The sequence below is a fragment of the Doryrhamphus excisus genome, linkage group LG9 (assembly GCF_037039965.1).
Source record: "Doryrhamphus excisus strain RoL-2023G ecotype Guam linkage group LG9, RoL_Dexc_Guam_v1.1, whole genome shotgun sequence".
Taxonomy (NCBI): domain Eukaryota; kingdom Metazoa; phylum Chordata; class Actinopteri; order Syngnathiformes; family Syngnathidae; genus Doryrhamphus; species Doryrhamphus excisus.
Window position 1 is genome coordinate 22,141,268 of NC_136365.1, and position 12,311 is coordinate 22,153,578.

At 51.5% G+C, this 12,311-nt stretch overlaps 1 protein-coding gene across 10 annotated transcripts in view; it reads right to left on the minus strand.

The window, feature by feature from the left end:
• The window catches only part of sorbs2a (sorbin and SH3 domain containing 2a), a 44,321-nt gene that overhangs the window by 3,762 nt on the left and 28,248 nt on the right, over positions 1 to 12,311 (minus strand). For 7 of the 10 annotated variants that reach the window (XM_058084864.2, XM_058084892.2, XM_058084856.2 and 4 more), the window contains 9 exons: positions 11,874 to 11,930; positions 9,205 to 9,254; positions 7,375 to 7,559; positions 5,401 to 7,149; positions 4,489 to 4,568; positions 3,910 to 4,007; positions 3,579 to 3,693; positions 3,365 to 3,499; positions 2,702 to 2,908 (listed from right to left, as the gene is read on the minus strand). In XM_058084864.2, coding sequence (XP_057940847.2) covers positions 2,702 to 2,908; positions 3,365 to 3,499; positions 3,579 to 3,693; positions 3,910 to 4,007; positions 4,489 to 4,568; positions 5,401 to 7,149; positions 7,375 to 7,559; positions 9,205 to 9,254; positions 11,874 to 11,930 — 2,676 coding nt within the window. The remainder of the gene's footprint in view (positions 1 to 2,701; positions 2,909 to 3,364; positions 3,500 to 3,578; positions 3,694 to 3,909; positions 4,008 to 4,488; positions 4,569 to 5,400; positions 7,150 to 7,374; positions 7,560 to 9,204; positions 9,255 to 11,873; positions 11,931 to 12,311) is intronic. The other 3 variants (XM_078793691.1, XM_058084884.2, XM_058084847.2) reach the window with 2 other exon arrangements.

The following is a 12,311-nucleotide window of genomic DNA, read 5'->3' on the forward strand; positions in this document are numbered from 1 at the left end:
AGCATTCCCAGATGTTTATTTATTTGCACGCTAATTAGGTTCGGTTATTCGTTTATGGAAAATTCTACTTTTTTACTCATCATTCCATCTCGCGCCAAGCCAACAGCAAAGGTTAGCATTCAGCCCCAGCACCAGCATTTGCACACCTTTACCTTCACCTTGGGAGACCTGCGGCCCGGGTGGGGCACAGGGGGGGAGCGACGGGAGGTAACGGAAGGGTGAGAGGAGGAGGTGGCAGGCTGGGGGTGAGCGTCATACGAAGGAGGGGACGGGGGCGAGGCGGAAGAGGGGGGCGGTGTGGAGAAGAGGGGGAGCGGCGGGGGGCGAGGGGAGGCGCCGAGGGGAGGGGAGGTGGCCGATTGGTCGCCGAGGGGCGAGGCGGGAGGAGACGCCGGGGTCGAGGGGCGTGGGGACAGTGGCGAGGAGGGGCCGGTGGAAGGAGAAGGTGACCGAGGGAGGGGGCAGACGTCAGCCTGTGGGGGTGGGGGGGGCAATGACACAACACTGAATATACATGGTAGCTACAAGGGTCTTCCACAGCAAACAAAGTGAAGCCTTGTGAGGACATGGAGAGTAAACATCCTTTCCAAGCTGACCCAAATAAGCATTCAAACAGGTGTGGCTGTAGGCAACCTCCTGATGTAGTTCCTAAAACTCCACAAGATGGTAGTTGCACCACGATCAGCATCCAGCAATTGGCTCCTGAGCGTTATTACAACATTGCTTGTGTTGCTGCTGCGTGTGCAACATCCAGTGGTACCTTGGATAACATCCGCCCCAGTTAAGGCATTATGTGGTTATGTGGTTTGGCCCCTTGTTTAAGGTCCAACCAACCGCCTGCCATCTTGGATCCCACCCCGAAGATGAAATCGCGTCACACTTTAGCGTTTGTTGAAATCGTGAAAAATGATTTATTATATTTATTGTGATGAATGCTAAATCTTCACTTGTTCATTCTTTGTCATTTGTAATTATTTTATAAAACTACAATTAATGTCTATCAACCGTGTCTTGTGCTCACCTTTTTGGGAGTCTGGGACGGATGAATTAAATTTACATTATTTTCTATGGGAACACTTTATTTGGTTTGAGTCCGTTTTGGTTTGAGTCGTACCAGCAAGGCACCACTGTTACAACTTTGTTTTGTTTAGCTTCTCATACTTAGTTTTTTGTTCTTCTTTTTTTCTTAGTATTTTTTCTTCAACTTTCTGCTATGAAAATTACGTTATTGATATTCATATTATTATGATACTATTCTTGTAAAAATTCAGACTTTTTTCACTTTCTCTTGATGATTGGATTGTATGTGAAATGTAATCTGTGTTAACATTTTTGGCTGTCTGCAATGGAAGCATTGGATTTACATTATTTTTTCCATGAGAAAATGTGCTTTGGTTAGAGTCCGTTTTGGTTTGAGTCAGGCCTTCCAGAACAGATTAATGATGTTAACCAAGGTACCATTGTACTTGTCTTTAGCAATACCGCCTGAATATCCACACCATGAAAAGAGGATGTAGCGTCTCCTATCCAAGTACATGATGATGATGATGATGAAAAAGACCTTCCTCCATGTCCTCCACAAGGTCCTGCAGCGCTTTAGGACATCAAGCATGTTTCCACCAAGCAGTACAGTTTTTCATCTGTAGAGACCTACGGTAGTTTAGGTAGTTTTTCTCCGGGTACTCCATTTCCCTCCCCCATTCCAAAAACATGCTAGCTTCATTAGCGTACCCGACTGTACTGCTGGGTGGAAAGGTGGCTTTTCAAGGTCGTAGGTCACATGTGTTCTACCTGTGTACTGAGTCTCCCTGTGAACACATCCTCCTCTTCCTCTCTAGCCTCATCATCCTCCTCCTCCTCCTCCTCAATGAATAACTCAATAAGTGCCTTCCGTTCAGACCGAGTGGGGGCTTTGTAGTGGACCCCCCCTGCCACGGCGTTGTGGCTGTGCGACTTTGACAAAGGCCTGCCTTCTGATTGGCTGGCTGCTTTGACTTGAGACCCACCCTGACTTGTCACGAGGGAGGGAGTGGAATATTCCAGCGCCAGTCTGGAAGCGTCCCGGTGCCGGTGGCGGCCACCCAGGACCACGGACAGCGTGTCGTCATAGGGGTCTCCGACGCGCAGCTCCACGTCGGCAAAGCGACCTGGCGACGTCACCGGCTCTGACGCCGCTCGAGACAACTCCTTCGACTTCACCACGTGCGACTGTTCGCTTACGCTAAGCCCCCGGTCGCTTCTGAGCGCCGAACTGGGAAGTGGAGAGGCGGCGAAGGAACGGGGGGGCGGGGACAGAGGCAGGCGTAAAATGTCTTCTTTGAAAGGAGAGACTCGGGAACGGGGCCGGGAAGGTGGCACGAGGGAGGCTGCGGAAGGGAGGAAAGGGGTGAGGTCGGTCGGAAGCGGGGGCGGCGTGGGGGGAGCGGGGGTAGAGGACAGAGAGCGAGGCGGGGCGGATGGGGCGGCGTCCACTGTGAGAGAGAGCCACTCGTGGGTGACCCCCTGCAGGTCAGGCCTCGTCGGCAGGGCGTGGGGGGAGGACAGGTCATGGGTGGGGGGTGGAGGTGGTGGGTGGTAGAAAGGCTCCAAGGGGGGAGTGGAAAAGAGGGGAGACAGTGAATGAAAAGCTTCTGTGATCAACGCCAACGCCGTCATAAAACCGTCAGGAACTTCTCACCATCATGGAAGGGGGGGTCCCTACCTTCACGGGGGTGGAGCTTGATGTCCTGCTGCTGGGGTATCCATGGTGGTCCAGGTGGTGGTCCAGGTGGTGGGAAGAGCTTTTGGAGGGCGAGCGCTTGATGAGGTCGACGTAGGCCACGGGGAAGATGCCTTGCTTGCTGGAGTCTGGGATCTTGCCCTCGTACCAGTTCTGGTCCACCTGCCTGATCACCACCACCCTTTCGCCCTAAAACACACACACGATGTTGGGTGAACCTGGGTGAACCTGGGTGAACCTCCAGCATTCATGTGGGGTAGCTCTTGGTTTTTTGGCGACACCTAGTGGTCGTGATAATTCCCTGAGTTGAGTTGATGATGCAGTTAGGCACACAAATGGAATGACAAACAGCATAAAGGACACTTTTTGTTACGGAATACTTTGTCCTAGCTTGGGGACCATGTGCCTGTAAGTAATGCGCAGCTATAATGCTAAGCTACATGCGTTACCTGTGTTGCCTAGCTGTGTTACTTAGCTGTGTTACCCACCTGCATTATTTGTTACCTAGCTGTTACCTAGCTGTGTTACCTAGCTGTGTTACCGACCTATGCGGCTTGGGAAATGTGCAGTTATTAAACCGCATCAGATTCTGACATCTTTCTACATGTTCTTCTTCCACTTGGCTCCGCTACACTTCCAAGCTACCTTTCGGAGAGACAGCTCCACGTTGGTGTCGGCGTTGAAGTTGTAGCGAGCCACCGCCTCGCCGATCTCTCTGACGTGGGCCGGCGGGGGAGGGCGGCTGGGCTGCTGCTGCTGCTTCTCCACGGACGCCATCTTCTGCATGAATGAAAGAGTGGTGACGAGACGCTTATCGACGCCGTGTGACGTGCGCTCCTCCTCGCAGGTGTGCACGTACCTCCACGTAAGAAATGGGGAAAATCCCCACGCGGCCGCGGTGCTCGCCTTCGTACCAGTTGTTGTCGATCTGCCTGATGATGTTGACGGCGTCGCCCTTTTTAAACGTCAGCTCCCTGCAACACAGGCGGGTCATTGGCATGCCTTTTCCGTGTGTGTGTCGGTGGGCGGGATGCGTCGTGAAGCAGCCAATGAGCATCGGCGACACGTGCATGCGCGGCATCATGTGCTGACGTGAGGATGAGGAGCCGTAAGCCAATCCGAGATTTAACGGTGCCGGTTGCCCGTGTTCGGTTGCGGCGTTCATGCGTGAAAGCTTTGTCTGTACTCACTTAGCTGTCTGGGCCTTAAAATCGTAAACGGCTCTGGCGGGCTGCTTCTGATGGAGGAGAGAGAAGAGAATAAGTTGTGTCATCTGCTTATGGGAAACCTGGGAAGTCAGAGAGAGAAAGAAAGGCAGCCATAAGCACAAAGACATCGTTTGGCATTCTGGGGGCGTGGGCGTGGGTGGGGCCTGACGTAGCGAGGGAGCGAAAATCGAACCACGGTATTACAAAAGGATGACCGGATAAGGATCTTTTCCTCTTTGCCTGACCTGACTGTGCTGAGTTCAAGGACTACCAAACAGGAAAAACCCTGATCAGTGACACATAGAGCCATAAACACTACAAAGGGTTTTTTTTAGCATGTATGCCGCCCAGTTATGCCCCCCAGTTGACCCTGCATTGTCGCCCGATTGTACATTTTTACCCACACAGAATGAATGACGTGTCTTCTGTAGGAAAACTGACTTTTTTGTCGGCATATTCTCTCATAAGCACACACAAACAATGATGCTGGTGGATGCTACACAGCAACGCAGTGAACTTAGCATGCTAACGCTAACTATGCTGAAGGGAGCAGGGTCGTACCTCTCTGTCGGGAGGGCCTCTTCTACTCTGGGGTGTGTGTCGCCCATCCATGGTGGAATAACTCCGAGGCACATCCTGCTCTGTGATTGGAAAAGGAGACAAATGGAGGAACGTTAGCATGCTAGTCATGATTGATTTTTCAGAAATACGGCAGCAAAGCCGGGTGTGATGACGATGCTCATGAAGGGATTCCCACAATATTCCACCAAGACATGCTTCTCATCCAACAAATAAGAAAATAAAAATGACAACATAACCACAAACTGCGGAGGTTAAAACTCCTTATGGTTGGAGACAGACCTGACAGTGATAAATGAATTTTAGCGAAGTGGGATCCCTTATTTATAAATGGAACATTTGTAAATAGAACATAAAAAAATGCTTATGATCTTCTAAATACAGGTTTTTACTAATATTAGAGCTCTCTAGACATGAGATAACACCCCTATAGTCACGTCTACATTCCTAATACCCAACAGAGCAGACATAATATGAGAAATTACTACATAAATAAGCGTCCTGCTCATTTGTGTTGCTATAAATGCGTTGCTGCGTTTCGGCGTAGCGTCGGTTACGGCGGCAACAGTTAGCCCGTCTTAGGAATTACGACGCTTGTTGTGCAAAAATCAGCCTGTTGAGTCTGGTTTGTCGCACCCAACATTACAGTGACCTGCGTACAATAGTGTAGTGCGTGTACTATCTGTGTAGAATAGTACATACCATAATACCTTTTCTTTCATTTTGATATTTTTATGCTGGAAAATGTGATGAAACAATATGGATAACGAAGCGGTGGTCAACATCAGGTACGGGTGAACACGTACTGACGGGTGTTCTGAGGGTGGGGGGTGGGGGGGTGAAGCAGACAACGAGCACATGGAAATGTAAAGCGAACACGTGCATCATCTCCACCTGAACAACAGATACCGCTCCCATCGCCATGCTCCTCCCCGTAATGGTTGCCGTTGGAGGCGTCCAAATGGCGAGCGTAACAGGCACTGATGGGCGACTGTATCCGTGGTGACTGTAACTGCGGCGTGGGCGGATCGCCCCCGTATGAGGCGTACCCCGCGGGGCTCACGTCTGCGTACGGCGTGGCGCATGAGCGTCCGCCGTCGTGCCAGTGACCCCTCCTCCCCGGCAGCGAGGAGCTTCGCTCGGGAACGCTCGGCAGCAGCTCCGAGAGTATTCTCCTCAGGATGCTGTCGTCGGGAGGCCTGGAGCCTCTGTGGCCCCGTTCGGCCTGGATGTGCTCGTAGATGTCTCTGAGGGCGGCGTCCAACGCTTCGTAGATGGCCTGCTTGGACTTGGGTCTGCTCCCTCGACCTCCTGCGGTGCTGCTGCTCCTCCTGCAACTCGGCGGCGAGCCCTTTTTCTTCTGGAAAGGCACTGGGCTGACCAGGAAGGCCAGCTTGGACATGGATTGCTGGGACTGGGAGCTTTGGACTTGGGAGCGGCTGCCGCGACTCTGCGGCGAAGGTCTCTGGCGGTCCTGGCGTGCTCGCTCTCGCTCGTGGCGGAGCATGGTGGTGAAGCGGGTGTAAGAGGCGGGGCAGCGGCCCTTGCAAGAGCTGATGAGGTGTCGGTGTTGGTAGCCCTGGCTCTGGCCAACACTCTGGTGGCCAGGGTGGTGGTGGTGGTGGTGGCGGAGGGGGCGGCGCCCCGTGGTGGAGCCGTACAGGCTCTCCGAGGAGGTGAGGGAGCAGTGGTCGAAGTCGCTCTCGCTGCAGAAGGAGGATCCCTCCACCTGGATGAAGTCGCTGAGGTCTGAGGCGATGGCGTCCTGCTCGCTGTCAGAGTAGTCGAGGTTGGCGTGCGGGGCTCGGGGGACGGGGGGAGCCAGATAGGAACGCCCACGGGTGGGTTCCGGCCCGACGCGAGGCTGGCCCTCAGGTGGACTTCGAGGCTTGTGCGAGTGATCCACGGTGTGAGGTCCCGGTCTGCTGACATTGTCGTCTTCCTCCAGCAGGGACTCGATGGAGAAGCGGCGTTTGGGGAAACTGGGGGTGCCGGCGCCACCGCCGCTGCTAGCTCGGGACGACGATCCACCCGGCGTTGTAGCACCAGACGGAACCTCGCTGTCTCCCAGGTTGGGCATGGATTTGGATTTCTGGATAAGGTGCTCGTATTCGGAAATGCGGTGCGGCACCGTGTCGTGCGGGACCTCCTTGCCGCTCGCGGGCGACCACGGAGCGAGGCGATGCAGATGCAGGTGAGGCTGCTGCTCCAGCTCCAGGATTCGGGCACGGACCGAGCGGATGACTTCGGAGGAGATGAGATGGGATCTGTCGATGTGATGCATCTTGCGGTAGAGCTTCAAAAAGTCCGGGGAATCGCGCGGGAGTCGCCTGTGGAGACGAGGCGCCGACCCAACCGAGGCGGATCCGTTGGAATCGGAGTTGTTCCCGTCGCAGAGCAGCGATCCGGCGCTTTCCGAGCGGCAGGTGCGGCGCCTGCTTGGGCCGTCGTCGCTCAGCAAGTCGTCGCAGCTGCGAGACCTGAGCTTGCCGGCGGGAGGCGGCGCCTCCTCCGCGTCCGGGTGCCTCGCCCGCCAAGAGGAGGGGCCGCCATCCGGCCCAGAAGGGGTAGGGGGCAGAGAGGGGTGCTGGCAAGGACCCGGAAAGGTCAAAGTGTTTGAATACATGACGCATGCGGCCCCACCTTTTAAGACGTCCCACAAAGAGCAGCGTGGTGGGAAGAGAAGAAGAAGCAGGAAAGCGTGTTAAGTAGCAGCTAGCATGAAAGTGGAAGGAGAGAAAGGAGGGAGGAATAAAGAAAAAGTGCTCAAGGGCTCAAGACATCATTTCAAAGCAGAAAAAGACCACGCACGCCACAGCCTGAGAGGCAAAAAAGAGAGAAAAGTGCTGAGGAGACGCCGGTGTTTACCTTTGGCTCTGCAGGGCGAGGATGGCGACGAGCGAATGACAGGTTTCTTTAGGCTGCTGCTGCTGCCGGGCCTGTTGGCGTCCCAGGCTTTGGGGGCGGTCACGACGCGGCTCTGACAGGACGGAGCGTTGGCTTGGGAGCTCGAAGGCTCGGACTTCCTTCTCTTCCTGTAGTCGCTGGCGGCGCTGAAAGATGGTCAGCATTACAACCACAAATGTAGCCATGGACGGACTCTCCTATCCTCACTGGGTACCTAATTGCCAAAACGGATCTGATCCCACTGTGGGCGACCTCGGACGTCCAAAGAAATCAACAGAAAGGCAGAACCATTTTTCAAATGTTGCTACTCAGCTGTCATGTGTGTTCCGCTTACTCATCAGCCCGACTTATGCCGACTCAGCAATTTGCTCCTTACGGCGATTACAACACTGGTTCTGTTACTGTTGAGCAATATACACTCCACATTATTAATATTATTATTTATTATAATACAGGAGCCAGGCAACGACATTTCGTTGGCAATTTCACTGTTGTGTTATTGTGCAATGACGATAAAAGAAGTCTATGTCTATTTATCTATCCCAGCTGAAGAAATCACATGACATGAGGTCAGCTGACATTAAAATCCCAGCAGACATTTTTATACAGTATACAGTATGTTTTTTTCAATCCCATGTCTTTTGGTGTAAGAGACAAAAAGAGTTGATGATCATGTTTGGTGCAGTTTTACACCATAAAAGCGGCCACAAGGGGGCAGCAGTGCATCTTCCCCATATAGTAAGTATATATGTAAGTCAATGCCATAGCATCCAGGAAGTAGAAAGAAGGCTTGGCATTCAAGGGAACATGTGCATACACTGTTCAGTTCAAAATGTAAAAACTGTAAATATCTTATGATGTTATATTTGTAAATAAATTGTTATTTTCATGTCAAATGGCCATTTTTTTGTGTTTATGTTGTGGCATAGTTGTATATACCGTATTTTCCCGACTATAAGTCGCACTTTTTTTGGCAATTCCTTTGCGCTTATACTCCAGAGCGACTTGTGAATGAAAAAGGTGTTTATATTACATAAACACTGGACACCTTTTGTGTTCATGTTTATTTTTTGTGTAGCTGAATAAGCATTGTGTTAGCATATCTTACACCTATTCAGCCTGTTCTCTATTCTTTTAATAATGTTGGAACTTGCCTTCCAAGAGGACGTAATGTCTGTTTTGGTCAAGTAGTTTGGAAAATAAATAAATTACCTGCAAAAAAGGCGACTTATACTCCAGTGCGACTTATGTATTTTTTTTCTACCTAATTATGCATTTTTGGCCTTGTACGACTTATACTCCAGTGTGACTTATGTATGTTTTAAGAAGCATGCAGGTAGCGGTAGTGAACATGGAGTTATTCCTGCTATTTGCGGCTATCGGACACAGGAAGTGCTCATCCAATGGATGACACCAGCGGGATGTCATCCACGAGCTTCCAATGCCTTTTCATCAAAAGCCATTTGTGCTCCCAGAGGAATAAGCAGGCCAGCGATGAATGGCACCAGAGGACAAGAGAAGGATGGAGGAGGAGGAGGAGGAGGAGGGGCGCTTGCTGAGGCGAGGGGAGGAAGGGTGAAGGGTGGAATCCGCGCTTTCACTGCGTTCATTTATTCTGCCTCACTAAGTCACCAAGTCGGGACACCAGCGAGGAGTCGGCAAATTAATTCCTAACCAAAACGATGAAAAGCCGAGCGCTAACAAGACCAGGAGCTGAAAGCGTGCGGCGTGGACCAGTGATGTTGACACCACGGGGGAGGGGCAGGGGGAGGGGAGAAACAGAGGGGTTACCTCGCAGGTCTCTCGGGGAGCTTGTCGGCGGGGGCGACCGGCAGGGACGTCTGGAAGACAGCAGAAGACAAAAAGGAGAGAGAAGAAGTGAACAAAAGAGCGGAGGTGAGAGGAAGAAGCTCACGACGTCGCATCCCCCATCTGGCTGCACGCGCCTCTCCTTGTGCTACGCTCAAAACGCTCCCCCACCCCGCGTACCGAGCAACGATGGTTCCACGTGGCGCACCTGAACAGGAGCAAGCCTTAAAAACACATCCTTGCTCTCTCTCTCTCTCTCTCTCTCGGCGGCTCGGAAGAATGGAGGCAAAGGTGAAGAAGCAAAGGAGCTCAGCTGAGGGGGCAAATGTTACCTAATAAACACGGCCTGGACTTCTGGAATGGATTCAAAACACAACGTATGAAACACGCCCCCATATCCGCATCCACTTCCACTGCTTTGGAGATAATAAACAAGTCAGTAGAAGCCAATTCATTTTCTATCGCCGTGGGGGTGCTGGAGCCTATCCCAGCTGCCTTGGGGCGAGAGGCGGGGTCCACCCTGGACTGGTGGCCAACCAATCACAGGGCACATATAGACCAACAACTATTCCCACCCACATTCATACCTATGGACCATTTGGAGTATTAACCAATTAACCTAGCATGTTTTTGGAATGGGGGGAGGAAACCGGAGTACCCGGAGAAAACCCTAGCTGGGTCCCCTAGCTGTGTGGCCTGCGCGCTACCCACTCAGCTGACTGCATTTTAATGATAACTTAAATAGAAAGTGGCTTGATGGCGCTATCTGCAGGGCAAAAAAAAAAAAAGAGCGCTGCAACTTTGTATCCAGCAGAGACTGCTGTCTCACAAGCCAAGTCACAGACTCAGCCGCGAGTTTCACCCACTCATGGGTGCTCCATGAAAGACTTGTGTTTCACCGACTCACTTTTCACCGACTTACGGGTGCTTGATGAAAACTCATATTTTTCCACTAAATAAATGTAATATGCTTACAGAAGACTCGACTTACACGACTCACGGGTGCTCGATGAAGACTCGACTTACATGCCTCACGGGTGCTCGATGAAGACTCGACTTACACAACTCACGAGTGCTCAATGAAGACTCAAATTACATGACTCACAGGTGTGCAATGAAGACTCGACTTACACGACTCATGGGTGCTCGATGAAGACTTGTGTTTCACCGACTCACAGGTGCTCGATGAAGACTCAAATTACACGACTCACGGGTGTTCGATGAAGACTCGACTTACACGACTCAAGGGTGTTTGATGAAGACTCGAATTACACGACTCAAGGGTGTTTGATGAAGACTCGAATTACACGACTCACGGGTGCTCGATGAAGAACGACTTACACGACTCACGGGTGCTCGATGAAGAACAACTTACACGACTCACGGGTGCTCGATGAAGAACGACTTACACGACTCACGGGTGCTCGATGAAGACTCGACTTACACGACTCACGGGTGCTCGATGAAGAACGACTTACAAGACTCACAGGTGCTCGATGAAGAACGACTTACACGACTCACGGGTGCTCGATAAAGACTCGACTTACACGACTCACGGGTGCTCGATGAAGACTCAAATTACACGACTCACGGGTGCTCGATGAAGACTCAAATTACACGACTCACGGGTGTTCGATGAAGACTCGACTTACACGACTCAAGGGTGTTTGATGAAGACTCGAATTACACGACTCAAGGGTGTTTGATGAAGACTCGAATTACACGACTCACGGGTGCTCGATGAAGAACGACTTACACGACTCACGGGTGCTCGATGAAGAACAACTTACACGACTCACGGGTGCTCGATGAAGAACGACTTACACGACTCACAGGTGCTCGATGAAGAACGACTTACACGACTCACGGGTGCTCGATGAAGAACGACTTACACGACTCACAGGTGCTCGATGAAGAACGACTTACACGACTCACGGGTGTTCGATGAAGACTCGACTTACACGACTCAAGGGTGTTTGATGAAGACTCGACTTACACGACTCACGGGTGCTCGATGAAGAACGACTTACACGACTCACGGGTGCTCGATGAAGAACGACTTACACGACTCACGGGTGCTCGATGAAGAACGACTTACACGACTCACGGGTGCTCGATGAAGAACGACTTACACGACTCACGGGTGCTCGATGAAGAACGACTTACACGACTCACGGGTGCTCGATGAAGAACAACTTACACGACTCACGGGTGCTCGATGAAGAACGACTTACACGACTCACGGGTGCTCGATGAAGAACGACTTACACGACTCACGGGTGCTCGATGAAGAACGACTTACACGACTCACGGGTGCTCGATGAAGAACGACTTACACGACTCACGGGTGCTCGATGAAGAACGACTTACACGACTCACGGGTGCTCGATGAAGAACGACTTACACGACTCACGGGTGCTCGATGAAGAACGACTTACACGACTCACGGGTGCTCGATGAAGAACGACTTACACGACTCACGGGTGCTCGATGAAGAACGACTTACACGACTCACGGGCGCTGGATTAGTTTTGCTTTTTTGGTCTTATAGTTAGTGACAACGTCCTTCACATGATTCTGCTGGAGTAATCTTGGAAAACAATAAACTCATACTCATATGGAATGGCTGCTCATCGTGGGCGTGACTTTACCTCCATGCGCTGGCGAGCCGAGACGTCTGGATTATAATCCAGTCGTATTTTAGGAGGCTTGAGCGGCAGCGGCAGTGAGCGTGGGGAGCAGGAGGAAGAGGAGCAGGAGGAAGAGGAGCAGGGTGAAGATGAGGTGAAGGAGGACAAGCAGCGGTGACATCATGGGGAGAGGGAGAAGAACATGTGGAGAGAGTGGACACCCCGTTAGAGACCTTAGAGGGCACAGCATTGAGTAATACATGGCGTACGACACACACACACACACATTGCATCCATAAATATTACTACGACCAAGGAAAACACGGTTTTGGTGAAATAAAACTGGCCACTTCATGACATAAACCAAGTGAAGAGATCCAACACAACACCTGGACCACAAAATCTGTAATAATCTGTAATAATAATAATAATCTGTAATAATAAACACAATGTTGTACC